The sequence below is a fragment of the Rhinolophus hipposideros genome (assembly GCF_964194185.1).
Source record: "Rhinolophus hipposideros genome assembly, chromosome: 2".
Taxonomy (NCBI): domain Eukaryota; kingdom Metazoa; phylum Chordata; class Mammalia; order Chiroptera; family Rhinolophidae; genus Rhinolophus; species Rhinolophus hipposideros.
Window position 1 is genome coordinate 6,055,003 of NC_138048.1, and position 20,106 is coordinate 6,075,108.

Below are 20,106 nucleotides of genomic sequence, written 5' to 3' on the forward strand. Positions count from 1 at the left end.
TATTAAGCCACGCATTGGAAACTGCCCCTTGCTTAGAGCCAGGAAGGAGCAATTCATGGTCCCGCTTGTCCATAGCCCTTATTAACGTGGGACATAGGATGTCACAAGACACCCAAATAACAAGCAATTAAAAGCAATATGTGGAGACAAAAACTACTCTCTAATATCTGTGTGGACGGGCTTTTATTCAGAGACATCCTGCACAAATTCTATCACCATGATGACCTCCCTAAGCATGTTTATTCCAACTCCTGCAGGCCCTGGATGTTCCCTCTGTAAGAACCACCCTTAACCTCAACATCTGTCAGTCAAATGTTTCATGAGAAAAAAATTAAACTGATTTATGAGATGGGCTCTATTTACCTACGTGTTTCATTAAGGGCTAAATCTCAAAAACCTTCAGTTTGTCTATCTGTAAAATGAGATCAATGGGGTTATACATCTCTGTTTCCTTCCTACTTAAAAAATGAAAACAAATGAATTCTATGCTGTCTTTACTGTCTATTAAGTTTTGAATTGGGAAAGGTGCCTGTCCTAGTCTCAGATTCTAAAAATAAACCGAGTAATATTCATCTCTTTACACTACTCATAATGTTAAAATACAGACAAAAAAACAAAATGAAAGACATCCCTTTTTAAAAAACTGAAGAATAACTACTAAATTTGGAACTTACTTTATATTGTATGACTAATACCTGTATATTTCAAAAACATATAAAATTTATAAATCCAAAAACTATGACTGGAACCCTGTATAATGCACATGGTCCTTTTGGCGGATTTTGTAATCTCAAAAAATAAATTCCCTAGAATAAAATATTTTTTAAAATTCGGGATACAAATTATCAACATCAAAGAGCTCCTTTCCAGAGAAAACACAGGTTAAATAAACTAAATAAATAAACTAACAATCAGTTCTAATGCATCTTTTAGACCAAAAATTAATATAAGACCCAGTATTTATTATATTATATATTATATCAATTATATTATATTATATTTATTATATTATATTATAGATCCGGTCTTATATTATAGTAAAATAAGACTGGGTCTTATATTAATCTTTGCTCCAAAAGACACGTTAAAGCTGATTATCCGGCTAGGTCTTATTTTAAAAGGAAACACGGTATCTAACAATGTACATTGTAAGTAATCGAAATATAATAGATTATATATTCTAATCAAATTAGCAATTAGTGTAAGTCATAGTATAATCTCTACTAGTGGAAAGAAGCTTTTGCAGAGAGGTGAATATATATATTCGAAAAACCAGCAGAGTTTTCATTGAACTCTGTATATACAAGGAAGACACTAAGGCTCTGAAATCTACCCAGGTTCTCTTTCCCTGGGCAGGAGTTCTGAGACATCTAGAGGCTTCCTAAATTCATTATACCTGAGGAGCACTGGACCCAGGGAGACACCTGTTGGAGGCAGGCCTGATTCCCACAAGCAGGAGTGCTGGTCTAGGAAGCCAGCCCTCTAGGCCTGCTGGTTAGCACCCTCCAAAATTCAAGGTGATAATCCTCAGCTCCTGGAAAAAGGTTTTACAGGGTCCATCTGAATTCCCAAGAGAAACTGTGGGCAGGAATACAATTTTCCAAAACATACCCATCCAAATTTAAAAAATATATTCATTTTGGAAATGTACTAAGGTGTCTGCACTACTCATGTGGTTTTGTGCCAATCTCAAGGTCATCATAAATTGTGGAGAAAACAGCTGAAATCATAGAATGCAAGTAAAATGAGAAATCACTTAAGTGACTTCTAGACAGAGCGGGGAGTAAGTTTTGATTGGTTTCCTTCTAAGTCAGAATCAGTATCACAAGGACAGATGCCCAGAATAATAGTATTTTACCACCTGACTCCTAATTTCAAGAAATGAGCTGCTGACAATCATTTCATTATTATGACAAGAGACATTTGTAAATAACCAGGCTTATTCATTCCACATCAGTGAAAGTGTTATATTTGTGGTTGCTGATATGCCTTTATCTGCATAAATGTCTTCTCTTTTTAGAAATATAATCAATACAATGAATACATACCTTCCAGAATCTCAATTTGCTGATGAATCAGTATCTGATCTATCTATAGAGTAAAAAAAATTAGGCTATAAATTATATATCATGTGTTTATTAAGCCAATCAAATTAACATTACTGTTTTTACATTTTAAAGAATGCATATAATCAATCATCAATATTTATCAATACTTAATGATAGTTTATATTACTTCAAAGTACAACTAAAATTAATGTATTTTTAATTAAAAATATGTATTGAATGTGTTCACTATTAACATGGGTAAATTCAGGTCATATAAAATTGTCTTACACTGGAATCCCTATAAAAACAAGAAAAAAATGTTCCTTCTAGAAAAGGTCTTAAAAAATATTAAGACCTTTATCCACTTAGAGTGTTTTTCTACAAATATAAAACATGTTATTTTCAAGTGCATTTGAAATCATCATTAATAGTAGGTGATAAGTTCCCCTATATGTTTTGTAAGACTGTAAATTTTTTTTTTTTTTGAAGTCTGTTTAGGGTATATCTTGGAGAATTTATGAAGTACTAAAATGTCTTACATCATATGCTACCCAAGTGAATTTTGGGAAATTAAATTAGTGCAGAGTACAAGAGAGACAGCTCATTTACTGAAAACTAGTTGGATATAATAGGACTATTTATTTATAGATTAGACAAATAGAATCTCATATTCCTACTTCACCTATCGGATTTCTAACACCAAACAAAATGGAATCTCAACTTGCTGAGATAAACTATCATGCATACCACATTAAAATTCAGGATTGTTTTCCTTTATTGGTAGCATTAATAAAATTGATTCTACCAAAGAACAAAAGCATCATGAAAATGTAATGCTATTAATTATAATAAAAAAGTGAGTTATATACAGAATATTAACTCCTTTTTTGGTAACACTTATTGAAATTCAAGAGTAAATTGAGTTGGATGTTTCTTTCCAAGTCCTAGAACATTATTCAGTGTTGGCATTAAAGAGCACAGGATACAGAACCAAGGTTCCAGAAGCAAAAAGCCATTTCCACTTCCTTAGCGTTTTGATGCTGAGCCAATTATGTAACTTCTCTGCAACTGTTTCCTCCTCTGTAAAATGGTGATAACTATAGCACCTATATATTATAGTTTCTGAAAGGATTAAACACGTTAATACTTGTATTATACTTAGGAACAAAGCCTGGTACTTAATAAATGTTTGTTATTGGCTAATATCATAGATTATATTCAAGATCATAGAAAACACAATTCCCTAAAACATTTGGATTTTGCTTTAAAAGTAAACCTGACCTGGAAGAATTAGTTATTTGTTAGCAAACAATATTGTTTTCCCATTTCCGACATTTGTGACTCAGTCATTTGTTAATCTCATTTGAAAAATAAAACTGGAACAGTTTTATTTTTATGACTGCTTTATGTATTTGAAATTACCTGACTTAAATATTCCAAGCCTGGTGGGCAGTTTGGTGGAACTGGTGGTGCCGGCATCCATGGTACTGCTGCAGGTCCACCTGGCTGATTATACACTGGCTGGTGTTGGACAGGAAAGCCCACTGGGCCAGCACCTGAATAGCCAGGTGGCGGGACTGCGTAGCCAGGCTGGGGGCCGGAATAGACTGCCTGGGTCCCGGGATAGGCAGCTTGGGGGCCCAGGTAGCCAGGATGTCCTAAAATTTAAAAAAGTGAAATAATTTTTAACTGCACTGAGAAATGGAAACATCAACTCTTTTAGGACCACCCCAGTTGTCTACAAACTGAAATTTCAGCTCAGGAATCCTGTTTCTCAAAGCTTAAGGTTTGTAATCTTTCTACAGTTTTCTATTAAATATCTGTAGTTTCATAACCACGCTTTTCTGAGGGTGGTGGGCTGTGAATCAAGTCAGCCTACAATCTTATCATTACCGTCCAAAATTTAGATTTAAATGTTTGAAACCAAAGAAAGGGAAAGAAAATCTAGAGTGATCTACATAAAGATTATGGAATGCATTCATGACATTGAATAGAAGGTCCAAAATAGAGGCTTTGAGCCTGCTCATTTCTAGGACCAAAGCACTCTGTAAAAATGGTAATTTTGGAATTCTAACAAATGGTACCTCCTCCATGCATAGGATTGGCAATGGTTTTGCCCCCTCAAAGCGTATTTGGCAAGAGCTGGAGATGTTTTTGGCTGTTACAGCTGGAGAGAAGGATGATTCTGACATCTGGTGATTAGAGGGCAGGAGTGCAGCTAAGTAACTGCAACTGTCCAGAACAGCACCCTGAGAAAAAATAATTATTTATCCCCAAATATTATAGTGTTGCTGTTAAGAAACCATGGTATAGAGGTCAAACCACGTCATTTCTTCCAGTAATTCTGTCCAGGTAATCTCCTGGGTTAACAATTTCCCTGCAGTTTTAATCTATGGTGTATTCCAATCCTAAAACCCCCTACATGACAAAAAAAATAAAAATTCCCTCTGATATTTAGGTTACAAATTTAAATTTCACATTTTAGGACCCTCAGCTCTCTGGAAATACAATTTGAGAAGCAACAAAGGTAAAAAGTTATAATGGGCAAAAGTGTCTTCAGTATTTAATAAGCGGTAGAGGGAGAAATTTATCAAGACCTAGAAGAGAGACTAAATCTGCTACTAATGTCTTGTTAAATACTATAGCTTTTATAATTCATTCCTTCTACAATGAACCAATGTTTACACATGACCAATAATGGGACTGGCTCTGTTCCAGAATCAGAGGATACAGCTATCAACAAGGCAATCTGCTCTCATGGAGCTTACAGGCAACTTCCGGGAGAAAGAAAAGAAATAATTTTAGAAAAAATTTCAGCTTGAACTGATGGAGAACATACATGGGGGAGAGGAAAAGGTATCAACTAGTTGCTTTTAAAGAGATAAAATTTAAGTTGAGAATGAAAAGATGAGAAGCGAAAGCTTTGTGTGGAGATCTGGTGAGAAATGTTCCTGGAGGAAGGGAAAACAAATGCAAAAGTCCTGGAGTTTAGAAATGAATCTGGCATGTTTGAGAAAGAGAGCAACATCATTAAGGGAGAGAAAGAAGAGAAAAGACTGTCAGTGAAGAAATACAAGCGGTTTGTCTAGGGAACCCCTTAATAAGGCTTTGGCTTTCAGTCCAAGTGTGATTGACAGGCAGTAGAAGAATTCAAGCAGAAGAGCGAGTTCCATGGTCTGATTTCTATCTTAAAACGATTTTAGGAGTGCCGAGCACTGGGATTTAAAATGAGAAATGTAGATGAAAATCCCTGCCCTCATTGCTTACTGGGAGAGAGAACTATATACTCCCCCTCACTATAAGGAGCTGTAACACCAGTGGGATTAATCGATTCATTAAAATTGGAGGTAAGTCCTTTGAAGGAAGGGACCAGAAGTTTTATGACTGTATTTGCCAAAGGAAGGTATTCGGATGGGGAGAGAGAAAGGGAAGCAGTTGTGGCAGCTTCCTTTAGGACCAAGGGATAAAAGGAGTGGAGGAGGCCAGCTGCACAGCAAGAACATGTCAGAAAGAAGCCCTGGGATAGTAACAGAGGGCCTTTCAAACCAGAGAAGGCCCGTCTACCCAAACGGTAGAGCGCCAGGTTTAAGAGGCCCTTAAAGAGAAGGCAGGGAACCTCCCCAGACCTGGTGGCCAAATTGAATATTTTGGCCTCTAGCTTAGAAGCAATGGGAAGCCAACAGAGGCTGAATTCTGTCTGTAATATGAAGATATTTCTATTTTTAAAATTTCTCTTTTAAAGATCACTGACTACAGTGCAAGGCCTTAGACCACAGGCAAACCACTGGGGATGTGAAGATGAGACTTAATTCATAATAGTACCTACCAGCTTTACTGTAATAGTCTCCAACTCTTGGAGAGAAAGAATGGTTGATTTCCCCTGAAATCAATGGATTAGTCATATAAAATCACCTGAAATTTGGATATTTTCATTTATATAAACCCAAATGATTTAACATATTATATAGTCAGCAAATAGTTGTCACTTATTATTTTTACAAATAATAAAGCATTGCGCTAGGTGTTTTACATATGATTGATTTACTCTCCAAACCAACTAAATTGGAAAATATTCACATTTTACAGATAAGAACTGAGGCTCGGAGTTAAAGCAACTTGTTTAAAACATCACACAACTATTAAGTACAACTGCCAGAATGTGAAGTCTGATCAAGCCTCTCAATATGTTTTCCCACTTTTATAATACGGATAATTAATAGCACTTACCTCATAAAAGTACCTGAAATTAAATAAGTTAATCCACATTATGCAGAGGCTCTCAATTTTAAGCTATCACTATTGTTAGCATCATTGTCATTAAGATCTGTGCTGTATGTGGCCTTGGACTTAATAAAATTGAGCTCTTTCTCACAAACTCTAAAGTCTGATTATAACCAAATTTAATTATGTATCACCCACTTTTAATTAGCTATGGGTGGATTAAGTCATGCTCCAAGTGCCTTGGATGAATATGATAGACTTGTTAATAATTCTCCAAATATCAACCACGTAAGAATTCAGAGCAGTGGCTCTCAGCCCTGGCTGCACATAATTACCTGGGGAATTTAAAACCTTACCAGTACCTGGGTCCCACCACCTGAGCTTCTGCTTTCGTTTTCCTGGGAGAATGCCCTGGCACTAGTGTTCTCAAGAGCTTTTCCTTAATACTTAAGTGCAGGCAACTTAGGACCTTGGAGTTTTTCCAGCTCACATTCTTTTAATTGCAAATATCTGATAAGATTCAGAACCCACTGGGAGGTTCCTGATTAGACAATTAAACAGACCATTCAGAGTTCAAGCTGATTGTTCAGAGTAGATACAAAATGCATACACCCTTTTGTTCAAACTCAGTTCCTGTTGATGTTAAGTTCCTAGGATGGTCTCAAGAAACGGGTAGCCTGCCTACTTGCAAATTTGGGTGCACCATGAACTTTCCATTTGGTAAAGTTTTGGTCATTCTGATATTTTGATAACTGTACTTGTATAAAAGAAAATCGCTGAAATCTTTTAGTAAGTAGTTCAAAGGAAAAAATGTACTCCCTAGTATGTAATAATATGAGTCTATTACTTTTCTTACAAATGCAAAAGGAAAGCTTTCACATGTTACAAAATGAAAATGAGAATTATCCTTAGGTAGCTGTGTCTGTATTATTTGCAGCTTCATTTTAAGCAGTCATCTTTTTGTGACTCACTGAACACAAGTAACTTAACCTATACATGACTCAAAAACACTCAGGGATAAATCTTCTAAATGTGATTACATGATCACAATTTTCCAAACTTATGGAGAATCAATACAATCTTTTACTTAATATATGTATTTTGGGATTTAACTTATATGCAGCTTTGTATTTCATTTTTCAAAGGTAAACTCACTACTATTTTTATTAACTCTACACCTTTACTATCTTGTATAAACAAAAATTAATGATATTTACGATAATACACAGCCAAACAAAACAAATGCAGAACTAGGCTGCCAATTTCATGATTGCACTTTCAACAAAATGCACTAATACAATAAATACACACATACACATCCTTTGAGGGATATCAATAATTGATTAATTTTGGCTTGTATTCTTTAAACAATGTTTTACCTTGGAATGCTGCTGGAGGGTACTGAGGGGGATACCCAGCTGGTAAATTTGTTCCTGGGTGAGGAGCATTCATTTGCGCATCTGTAATTCAAGGAGAGGCAAACGTATATCTGCTTTAATAAATATTTATTAGAAAGAAAAATACAATGTCTGTAGATAGATAGTTTTCATTAAGCTGATCTTGTACTATATTGAAATGGAGTGAATTCTTCACTTAACAAAAGCTGTGCCTTTTATCAGTTATTTTGCATAGAATCCTGTCTTAAACAAATTCCCTTTTGGATAAAATGTGACAGCTCAGTTATTTGGGTTGAATTTCTAGTTTTCAAATATGCCTAATGAGTGTTCACTTCCATACTTAGAGTTTGTTGGTATTAGAAAAATACTGTTTTAAAACCACATATAGATTGTGAAGAAAGAGATAAATAAAAGTAGGTGGAATATGAGGATGGTAATGGAAGGATTATGGATGATTTTAAAGATATCTATAATCATTGCTATAGAAATGTTTTAAATATTTAAAATATTGCAAGTATTTTTATATTTAAATATCCTTTTTATGCTTACTCCGGAACTATCCTAACAAGGTTGAACCATAGGAATTTCCAATATTTGACTGATTTTGACCAACAAAAATAATAAATGACTTAATTACAACAAACATTATTAAACATTATCTGCTAATCAATGTGCCTTGAATAATCTTAATATATATACAAGTGGTTTAACCTCCTAGTTCTTCATATTTGTGTTTCTCCAGTCATTCATTTAGCCATCATCCCAGCCAGAAAATAAACATTTATTGAGCATCTCCTGTTTCACCCGAGTAAGGCTCTGGGGCTACACTAACTCTGCCTTCATGGAACTTACGATTTAGTGGACATTCCACTTCTATCATGTCCTCCTTTCTTTCCTTATGACTTACTAACTGTAAATTCAACTTTCTTTTTGAATCATGAGGACATGGTATCAACATAGGAGAAAAGGCTGGTCAAACTTTCCATCTGATCCACTTTATGTATGCTTCTCCTTCATGAATCTTCAAAGGTCATGCAACACTGTGGTTTCAGCAGGAAGGCTGGATTGTGAGCCCCCTTTTTCCTCCATTCAATCGCTTCATAATAATTTCAGCAGAATGGAGTCCAGGGAGACTGTGCGAATTCAGGGAACAGAGCATCCTCTACTTCCATTGGGGCCTTTCCCTGAACAGACACTGCAACATACCCCGAAGTATCACAGATCTCTGAAATACCACCACCATTCCATCCCAACCATCCTTCTGTTCGTCAGCTTCAGGTGAGTGACATAGCTAGTTCTCTAGCTCTCAGGGCTCTGCCCACAGCCCCCACTCCCAACCTGTGTTGGAGACAATGGGACCGGACTCAGCAGATCTCAAGACAACACACTTCAAGTCTGACTTATAGACCTACCCTTAAATGGTATGTTACATTTTGGCACCTGAGCAGGTACCATTGTTTGAACAACTGTAAACACACACATATATCCATGACCTCACAGATTCAGGAAATGAGGGTCTGGTAATCTCTGAAGGTTTAGTACTGCAGCAATGATCCTGATTTCAAGATTTTCAGTGGGAATTCATACAGAGAAAATACGTGAATGGGTAAGTAGTCAAGAAGACCAAAGAGCATATGAATTATAGATGAATTTGTGAAATGCAACTTAAAATAACCTATAAAATCATAGTGAAGGCCTCCTGTACTCAGAATGCCTCCAGGATGCCCTGCCCCCCTCCACGTGGGCTTCACACCTCCTGTGGCTGAGCTCAATGCTGCCGGGATGGGTTCCGGCTCCTCATCTTAGAAGATCGCCTTGTAGACGCTTGCTAATTACAAACTTTATAGCTTAGCATTTTCCCAAGTTACTCTCTCCATGGCTTCTGGACCACTAGCACCACAACAGATAAGATGACAGAGGGGGACAGCATGAAAGGAGAAAAGACCCGTAGGACGTCATGCAGCCTGATTGTACCCTGATTTTCCCTTAAATACCCCAAGCCAGTCTGAGAATGTTAAGGCAGTTATTGGAGGTTAACCTGCTGCTTTCTCAGACCTGTGGTGCTCTGATAATAAATGCTTATTCGATAGCCCAACTCCTATGTTGGTCTATTGGCTGAGCGGTGCAGGCAGTACGAGCCCCGGACTCGTTTGGCCTTCGGTTACAAGGCTGTTGCATTGTGTGAAGGTGTTTGTATTTATATACATAAGTAATTTCATTTCCATTTATGTGTACATATGCATGCATAATTTATATATATGAAACTGAAGCGTTTAAAGGTGACTGTGGCCAAAAGAATCTTTCTTAAGTGATTTGAAGCATCCTGGAGCTTATAGCAAACAAAACAGCCAATACTATATACATTTACCTTTAAAACACTTTGAGTTTCGTTAAAAATTAAATCAACAAGGCAAACAATAAGAGAAGATCATGAAACTTCCTAAAGGAAAGCCAAGGTTTCTAGTCCTAAGAAATGATACTATATGTAGTAAGGCTGACAATGTATTAAGAGATAAACATCTTTGGCTACCTACACAAAAATATACAGAATATAAATCCTGTTAAGATGGGATTGTAATGATGGATACAGGAGAGCTCCCCCACTATTGAAATTTTAAGTCTCCTTTTCCCTAGTTTCTTAGCTCCCTAGTCCCTGATCTTAATTCCTTTTTAAATCAGTTTGTTAATCCTAAAGATTGCTCCTAGCTTAAGTCATAAAATGTCTCTTGCCCCTTGTTTCAATTAACTATCTAGCAGCCTGTGACTTAAGCTTGCTGATTGTAATCATTATGGCCCAGCATTCTCTCCAGGCCACTCCAGACCTAACACTGGGATAAACAATGGGTCTTGTTCCTAGGGCCAGCGCTCTTAATCTATTAACTGGAATCTATCTCTCCTCACCTAGGGGCCATCAGGATATGAATAATGTCCCAGTAAGGCTTCCAGTGCACCCCGACCAAGATGGCACTCAAGACCTCTTCCCCTCATTTACGATCAGATAGGGCAAGAGTTCCATGAATCCCCAAAAGGCAGGGACAACAACCACATTAAGCAGGAAGCAGATACAGGAGAAGAGACCTCAACTTCTCACAGATTTATGGGGACCACGCCTCTCAGGGGAAACAAGGTAGACGGTTAGAGTTAGGAATGGGGTCTCCAAACATTCCTGCATGTTTGACATGGCCTATGGGGAGCACCACCCAGAGAACGCCCCCTACGCCAAAATTCTTCCTTTATCTAACTTAATTAGACCGGTCACTTACACCTGAGCAGTAAAGGCTACAACTTCATTATACAATCATTATAATATCATACATATGCCCAGACGTTCATTAATATCATTATAACAGACTGAATTCTGGGAAGGCACATGCACAATCAAAGATGAGGTAATAGCCCCTTGTCAATCAAAGGTGTCAATCAAGTGGTTCCGGGCCTGGAGAGGAACAGCTCATCCTAGAGGAAAGAAAATAAAAACTCCAAGTCCTCGCCAGTGGGCGCCCTTTGAGCCATGCTTTTGCTCAGGTCCACTCCTATCCCTTTGGAATGTACTTTCTCTTCTAATAAACTGCTCTTTCACCACTGTGTTTCTGTGTCTCGTTTAATTCTTTGCTCAATGTGCCAAGAACCTGGACACCGTGCCAAGAAGGGCCTGCTCTCTGGTAACAGTGGCACGAAATCTTCTATTTTAAGATTTAGATCACTGGTTTAATTTGATTTTAACAAGTGTAATTTAGCTTGGAACTTTTTGAAAGCTTTCCTGTCTTTCTTTGCATTTTAATGATTCTGCTTCCTATACATTTACTATGCAGACCAGTTTCAATGATTCTGTTTACCTCGGCCCAGTGCTGGCGCTGTGACTTGGGAGAGATTTTGCATCTGTAGGGGATCTACTCCTGGTTCCAACTTAAATCTACAGAACAAATGCAACGGTCCTGATAACCGGCTTAACTGTACCTTCCCCCAATCCCAACAGACAAAGCCGAACTCAGAAAATTCCACTACAGGCCGAAGAGATTTACATCTGGGTTAGAAAACAAAACTTGGAGCTGTTAGGCCAGGAGCAGAAACCGTCTTATCCTAGAAGCCCTCTTGTCCTGCTCCCTGCTTGCTCGTGATGCGCACTGAAGAGGAACAGACCTGCTGCTTCCCTCCCCCTATACAACTCCATACCTCTCTTACTCGAGAGGTTAGGGTCTTCTCTAACCTGACCTCCCACTGCTCCAACACGCCAAATAAATTCTAATAATAGACCAATTTTGGTCTCCCGCGACTCATTCCTCTGGCTGTGCCTAACAAAATCCTTTCAGAAAACAGGGTTTCATTTTTCATGTTTTCCCCCTTATGTATTGTTTTTCTCTCCCGAACCTTAGATTTTCAAACAGGCATATTATTTTATTACGTTTTGTCAGTACTCAATTTATTTAGAATTTTCTTGGAAGAAAAAAAGCCAGAATAAATGATTGGTATTTATTTAAAACTATTCACATACGTATGTTAAGAAATATATATCTGTGACGTATCCGAGGATTTTTATTACAATGAACTGACATTAAATTTATCATCTGTGAATTAATATAATTTGAGTACTCTTTATGTATATGAAATACACATAGAAAAGGGAAAACTGATCTAGATAGGATACAGTATAAATTATACAACATATTTTCCAGAAAGCCTAAAATTTCTTGGGTTTATCCAAGGCTTTTTTATTTTTAAAGGAAAAATTAGTGGTAGTGAATATTTGTGTGTATTTTCTCTATAATCAGAACACTGAAGTAGACTGGATTCTGGAAGCATAAAAAACAGTAAATTATATCCTTTCAGAAACTGAATAAAACATATGACAAGTAACATATTAACAACAGATGTAACATTATAGGAAAAAAAAACACACTTAATTTACTTACTTTGTTTGTCCATGATTTAAAGAGTTCTGAAAAAGAAGTCCTGATATTAATACATCGTCTACAATTTTATAGGTCAAATATGACTGTTAAAACAAGTTAATCAGATACTATATATATACATAAGATATTCTTCTATTCCTCTAGTTTACCAGAATCTGGTCATTTAAACACATTAGTCTTGATCCATTCCTATTGCTATGTTTCTGATTAGGACTTTTGAAGTTGTGGGTCAGCCCAGGTGGTGAACAGCTCAGGGCTGGGCTCCAGAAATGGTCCAAAATAAGAAGAAAGGTTACCTATCAGGTCACACTACTGCAAACATCTCTGGAAATTTCAGTCCTATGTATACGGTCTACCCAACTTGAATGGGAAATTTGAAGAGGCCTCTTTTGTTCTATGCTTTAAGACATGCTTTTAGCCAGAGAACCCACTCCCAGGGGTTGTCAGTTGTAGTACAATGACAATCCAACCAAAACTTTGTGTTTTGTTGTTTCTACAGAAAAATAGTAATAAAAACCATCGTACTAAGTGTACTGCTGCCTTCCAGCACCTCGAACCCATCCTAGTCTTTCCCACCACTATCCAGTCACTACTTTCCCTATCTCTCCACTTGAATTCCCAACCCCCTATATGCGTGTTAATTACAATTAACATGTGAGGCAAAAACTCTGTAACGTGTTTTATCTTGGACCCACACATTAATATGAAGCAGTCCTTTCCTTCCCAGGCCCTCTCCAGCCTTGGCTTCCACTTTATTATCTCCTCCTGCTGTGTTATCTTAAACAGTACATAAAATTCAACTGATCCCTCAACAGTAGGTATATCCTTTTATTAAAATCTGGTGTTCCCAAGAAGAAATCATGTCCCTCTTTTCCTTTTAATTTAATTTTATTTATCACTGCCTACTTTAAGCATAAAATTTCATTAATCTAGTAAAACTCTCAAGTACATTCCAATTATAGTTACCTCTTAATTATATGTACCCAAGAAGTTCAGCAATGGTTGAACAATTCAGAATGAGTTCATGTGGCCCTGGAATAAAGCAAAAAATTTGTTTGAGTTATTTATTTGACTTTCTGGATTTTCTGAGAATAGTAGTAACCCCAGTTTTCATCACCTACCGTGTTTCCCCGAAAATAAGACCTAGCCGGACAATCAACTCTAATGTGTCTTTTGGAGCAAAAATTAATATAAGACCCAGTCTTATTTTACTATAACACCGGGATAATATAATATTATAATAATAATATAATATAATATAACATAACATAATATATAATAAAACACCAGATCTTACATTAATTTTTGCTCCAAAAGACGCATTAGAGCTGATTGTCTGGCTAGGTCTTATTTTCGGGGAAACAGGGTAGTCAGAAACCACCTGCTGTGGACCTCCTCAGGCTTGAAGGGCAAAAAGATTAAAATATATGCTTTTCTTCAGTTAACCTGTAAGATGATTAATAAGCTAACAAACACATGTAACCAAAGTTGGCTAAAAGTTTTCATAGCCACATTCATGTTTTAGGTTCTGTCATAGGAAAAAAATAAAAGGAGATTAAATTGATACGTACGAAATGCTATGATTACTTTTATCAACTTCACATTTCCATGATGAAAGATTATGCATTAATGTAATACCCATTACTTAAAATATGCTAAGAGTACGCTAACAGATCTATAAAATTAAAAGACTGAAGTTCTGGAGTAGAAATAGGCAAGATCCCTTAATTAACAGGTTGGACTGGACATCGCTGAAGTTTTTATGCTCATAGGACACCACTCTTTAATATAATTAGTTAAAAATTTTTTTCTATTGGCCGGCCCAGTGGCTCAGGCGGTTGGAACTCAGTGCTCCTAACTTTGAAGGCTGCTGGTTCGATTCCCACATGGGCCAGGGGGCTCTCAACCACAAAGTTGCCAGTTCAACTCCTCCGAATCCTGAGGGATGGTGGGCTGTCCCCCCTGTAACTAGCAATGGCAACTGGCCCTGGAGCTGAGCTGCGCCCTCCACAACTAAGATTAAAAGGACAACAACTTGACTTGGAAAAAAAGTCCTGGAAGTACACACTGTTCCCCGATAAAGTCCTGTTCCCCTTCCCCAATAAAATCTTTCAAACAAAATATTATTTAGAAAAAACTTTTTTTCTATGGCCTTTAACTAACTTAACAGTCATATTAAATATTGTACCACTGCAGTCTTAATTACTTCAGGACAAATACAGAACTTCAAATTATAATGTGATTACTACACACATCTTCCTGCTCTGTGAAGTGAGGGCTTCTGAGATGAAGGCATCATATACTGTATTTCATACATCTGTCAAAATTATTCTATCAGACACCATAAAGCCCACTGGTGCTTTGGGAAATTTGATAATTATAAACTTTTATCACCAGAGAGGAGAAAAAGGGCAGCTGAGATCCAGTTATCGTTCCCCAATTCACATTACAGTGAAATCCTTCATCTCGTGTGGTCCTGAAATTTCCATCTCCTTGCTTTCAATAAATACTAATGTAAAATCTGGAACCCCAGGGGGAAATATCCCTCATTTTAAAAAACCCTAATACTACTCTGCCCACAAACTAGGCAAAACTAGGTTTGGATTATTTATCCCAACTTACTTTCCAATTGCCTAAAAACAAATCAATTAACACTTTTTTCTCAGAGTCCCAAGATGGGCATATATGCTCTTAATTATTTTAGCAAAATGTTAACTGCTTTAAAAATAATCACAGAATTCTCTGTCCCTAACTTCCAAACAATACGTGGAGAACCCAACACTTGCTGAGGTAAGTCCCAAGTAAAATAATTTCCATGTTTTTGTAGCTTATGCTTGTAGGTAAATTTTGTGCATCTAAAAAGCTTCAGCTAACATCTAAAGACAAAAATATTTCATCTGTTGAACTATGGTTCTGGTAAAAGATAAGCAGAGCAAAAACAGATGAGTTTATACATCCAGGTGGCCCAGACGTCGTCGAGCATTTGAGTACACAAGTCCACCTTACATGCAAGGTATAGGGTGGAAGTGGGGTGACTGAAACCCATTTACAAATCAAAGTTCCTGATACCAGGGAGTCTTCCTGTAAAGACCCAATCCTGTGTTTAGAGTTGAAGGAAACAAAAAAATAAGCTCAGAACCATTTGGGGGGAGCATTTTATAGTAAACAGTGAAGAAAAAAGTAGGTATTACATCAACTGGGACCAACTGTGAGAGTAGTGCTTAAGTGTTCTACCGCACTAACAAATAAACTAAACAGACAAAAGAAACAAAACTAAACTTTAGGTCAGTTATCCTAGTTTGATTGGGTTATTTCTCTTGAAAAGCTTTTCCTGACAACTCAGAGCACCCTACAAATTTGAGTTGTTTCCTTTCCTCCTAACAAACAAGGAAACTACACCCAAAGAGTGAATGGTCACTTAATGTTACACATCTCACTAACTAGTTGAATTAAAATGATTCATGTCCTTTGCATTCATGTCCTTGATTCGTTGAAAAAAAATTCTCTCAAATTGTCAAATTTCAGTAAAATTTACTAAAAGACTGTATTTATGGTATCTTTCTTGCAAATTTCAAACTTACGCAAGGCTATTTTATTTTTACCAGGACAGGTGAAAGTTTTTTTAAAATTCAAAATTTGGAAAATGAAAAGTACAATTACTAGTACTGATTAACTACAGTACTTGGGCTTTTTCAACTTAGCACTGTTTAAGAAAGTATAATAGTGTGTGTATATACACACACACACACATATTATAATGCACATGTTCATATATACAAGTATGTATATAAATATGCAGTTGGTACAAAGTTTGTGCCCTTTTTCAAAGAATACTGACTGAATGCATAGTGAAAGCAATCACTAGAACAAAATGACAGATTATATTATTAGAAATACCCTAAATGCTATAAATAAATATAATGGTGCTATAACAAGGAGTTATGGGGGCACTACATAGTTCAGGTGGTGGTTGAGGGGGTTGTAAAGACAGATTTGAGAGCTGAAGTCTGAAATCAACCAGGCCATGAAGGTGTGGGGGTGGGGTGGGGTGAGGCATTGTAGACAGGACACTCAGTATGTAGAAGTCCTGAGGCTGCAGAGAGCTCCTTTCATTCGAGGGCATGAAAGGTCTGTGTGTTAGAGACCACGAGACATGAAGATGGAGAGGTGCACAGCTTGTTACACCTTCACCGTCTCCCCAGCTGCACTCTAAGTTCTCGAAGGCCAGTGCATGGCCTGTCTTGTCCAGGACAAAGCGCTTGATTGGTGCTTTTTGATTCAACAATGTGTGTACAGAATTATTAGTTCCATTCCTTTCAGTCAGACAAAACAGCTCTCTTGCACATGCGAAGGCTGCTTAATCTCGACCTAGTTATTTCACAGGCCACCTTTCTACCCAACTGCAGAAATCCACTCATTTCACTAACATCCCTTGTGTTTCTTCCGTGTTCAAAGTGCTACAATTGTCCTACTCACCAGTGTGGTATTAGGAGACACTTCTGCTGTTACACAAGTTCAAAGGAGAAAAAGGGGACCCCAAATCGCCTGACATTTCACACTAAGTGAAACCTACCTGTGCGGTACTAACCCTGTACCTAATCTTACTAAACTAGGAGAAACACTCGTTTTCTGCCTCTTCCTGGAACTGGGTAGTGAGCATGCCAGCACTTCCAGGAATAAATGCATAAACAAAACCACACGGGAACCAGGCAGTAAGCTGGGAGAAGCAGGAACTTCATCAAATATAGAAAATAACAAAAGCTTTCACTGAGTCTTTTCTGCAGTGCCAGACCCTGTCTAACGAAGTTACACTGATACCTGTCAGACTCTAAACTCTTTTAATAGTTACAGTTTCAGAGATGAGGTGCGGAACGAACGCACATGCAGAAGAAACTGGCTCGGAGTCCCCAGATACCAGCAGCAGAGGCAGGACTGGCGTCCGCAGGTGACTGCTGAGAGGACGGTCTCCTCCTGGACGCTACACGCCGCCTCTCTCTCCAATGCTCCTGGTGTCCCAGGGGGCCCAGCACAGTTCCCGCTGCACGGAATTCCTAGTTGCTGTTAAGTGACCGCCGGCAGGTTCTATTCGCCGTCCCTTGTAACACCCCACCTTGTGCCGGCGGGTTCCCCGGAGCCCAGGTTCCTGCCCCGCTTCGGGACTGCTGTCCGCTGGGAAGGGATGTTCGCAGGGAAGGCAACACCATCGTTGGTAGAGTCTCTACCAGGTCACCCGGGGACCCTCAAAGCGCCCCCGCTCCACTTCCGGGGTGGCTTCCCGAGACCGCTGGGACCCCAACCCCTACCCCCTACCCCCCAACCTCAGCGCAATCACAACCCGCCAGCCCTCGTGCCCCTCGGTCACAAGTCGCCCCCGGGCCCCCCCGAGGCCTGGGGCCCGCACAGGTCCCCGCGCCCCGTGCCCGCGGCAGGACGGAGGGCGCCCCTCCCCACCTGTGGCTGCTGCTGCTCCGGGGCGGCGCTGGGCGAGACGGGGGCCGGGACCCGGGCGCCGGGCGGTGGCTGTGTCCCCCGGGCTCCTCGGCAGCTCAGCGCGGCTCCTTACACGACCTTCCCTGAAGTCACCGCGAAGGGGCCTCCGAGGGCGCTGCGCCGCGCGGAAAACCCGGCTCTCGGTTTCGTTTCCTGGATCTTACGTACACAAAAGGGTCTGTCTAGCCAGTCCCCGTGGGAGCTCGGGGTCCCGCGGGGCTGCCGGAGGGCGGGCGCGCTGCCTCGAGGCCGACCTCCCAGGGGGCGGGCGCGGAGACGCCTCCCTGCCCCCTTTCCTACTCTCAGAGACTCCACAAGTGTCGGTTTTGCATTTGATGGGGAAGTCAACACTGGCCAGAATGCGGAAAGTCCTGAAGGCGGAGTGCTCGCCTCCGGGGTGGGGCCGAGAGCACCCGACTGCGGGGAAATTCCTTCACCCCGGCTTGACCTCCACCCGCAGATTCCCGCTGGAAGGAGTGACCCGTGCTGAGTCCAAAGGCCAGGGGTCCAGCTTGTTTTTCTTCGTGACGTCTTTTCACGTTCGCTCTTTTGCTCTTTGTCTCTGTCTCTGTTTCTTTCCACAAAACGATGTTAACTTCGTTTAAGGGTCAAACCGACCTGATGTGTTTAGAATGTTTAGTTTTTCAGGCCCCTCCGGGAGTGGCAACCAAGCCCAATAAACAAATATTTGTTGAACTGAACTGAAGGATTCATTCTTTTTTCCTCTAAAATTTTCATTTACAAAAGCGATACATGATCTTCCACACAGTAAAGCTGAATGTAGAGAAAATAAGTAAAACATACCTTCTGCACCCCCACTTTTCTCCCCATGACACTGTTAAGAAACATTTGAAAATTTACTAAGAGAGAAGGTAGGTGGCAGGAGAGAAGAAAGGAGTTGGAAGGGATAGTGAAATTGAGAAAATATGACTGAAAAAGGAGGGAGGAAACCAAGCAACCTGGTTTGAATCCCTTCTCATTTCTGTGACTTGGTGCAAATTACAGTCTGTGTCTCCTTTTTAATCTGTAAAATGAAGGTAGTAATAATATCTGCCTCAAAGATTTTTATGAGGATTAAGGAAACTAAAATACAAAAAGTTTAGACTGATGCCTGCCACACAGTAAGTACTCAATAAATACTATATACATAAATGTACATGTTAGGCCATATTTAGGGGGGGGGAACAGGAACCTTCTTATCTTAAAAGCCATCTTATCTCTGTACCTTGTACATGCAGGCTTGTGTTTGCTTTAGGCTTGGAGAAGCCGCCTAGAAAGTAGAAACCTTCCTATCCAGTTTTAGGGGCTTGTGATCAGCCGGCCTGGGAGGGCCTGGGAGGTCTGGACCGAGGCAGGAGGAGCAGGGTGTGGAGCCAGAGGGCTTGGTCAGGTCCCAAACAAAACCCTTGGTTTCTAGAGACAATGCAAGGAAAACCCCCTGAAGCAATGAAGGGGTAACAACCTCGTTGACCCCCTCCTGTAAACCTCCATACCCCTTTTTGCTCCAAAAGGTTATGGTCTTTTCTAGCCTGACCTCCCACAGCTCAAACACACCAAATAAATTCTAATAGACAAATTTTGGTCTCCTGTGACTCATGCCTCTGGCCGTGCCTAACAGTACATAGTTTTTTTTTTTCATGTTAACAGGATTATTTTATGCAAAATATTATCTGCTGTGTTTTCACTTTATGAAACTTCTTGGAAATCCCTTGCCTTTAACACTGAACTATATCATTGATCTAATCATTTAGATGTACTGTGCTTCTAATTTCATAATTACAAATTGTGTTGTAGTCATCGTCCTTGCACTTATTTTTCTGTACACACTTTAGAAACTTATTCTGTTCTGCCAATAAAACATGAGAATGCTTTTTTTACCACGTATCGCCACCTCCTGATTATCATTTCTAAATGTTTGTTATTCTGATTGGCAAGTATTATGTTATTATTATTGTTTTTGTTAATCGGGTTGTTAGTAATGTTGAGTAATTTTTTATATTATTGCTAAACATTTTACCATTTTATTCTGTGAAATATCTG

General features: G+C 39.0%; 1 protein-coding gene across 4 annotated transcripts in view; it reads right to left on the reverse strand.

Annotated features, from left to right (window-relative positions):
• The window catches only part of LOC308489220 (phospholipid scramblase 1-like), a 35,054-nt gene extending 16,494 nt beyond the window's left edge, over window positions 1–18,560 (reverse strand). For 2 of the 4 annotated variants that reach the window (XM_081030100.1, XM_081030099.1), the window contains exons 1-7: window positions 18,028–18,429; window positions 13,543–13,608; window positions 12,577–12,602; window positions 7,649–7,729; window positions 5,875–5,928; window positions 3,471–3,706; window positions 2,049–2,091 (exon numbers count right to left, since the gene is read on the reverse strand). In XM_081030100.1, the coding sequence (XP_080886226.1) occupies window positions 2,049–2,091; window positions 3,471–3,706; window positions 5,875–5,928; window positions 7,649–7,729; window positions 12,577–12,589 (427 nt within the window). In that variant the 5' untranslated portion in view covers window positions 12,590–12,602; window positions 13,543–13,608; window positions 18,028–18,429. Of the gene's footprint in view, window positions 1–2,048; window positions 2,092–3,470; window positions 3,707–5,874; window positions 5,929–7,648; window positions 7,730–12,576; window positions 12,603–13,542; window positions 13,609–18,027 lie in introns of all 4 variants that reach the window. The other 2 variants (XM_081030101.1, XM_081030102.1) reach the window with 2 other exon arrangements.
• Between the last annotated feature and the right edge of the window lie 1,546 nt (window positions 18,561–20,106).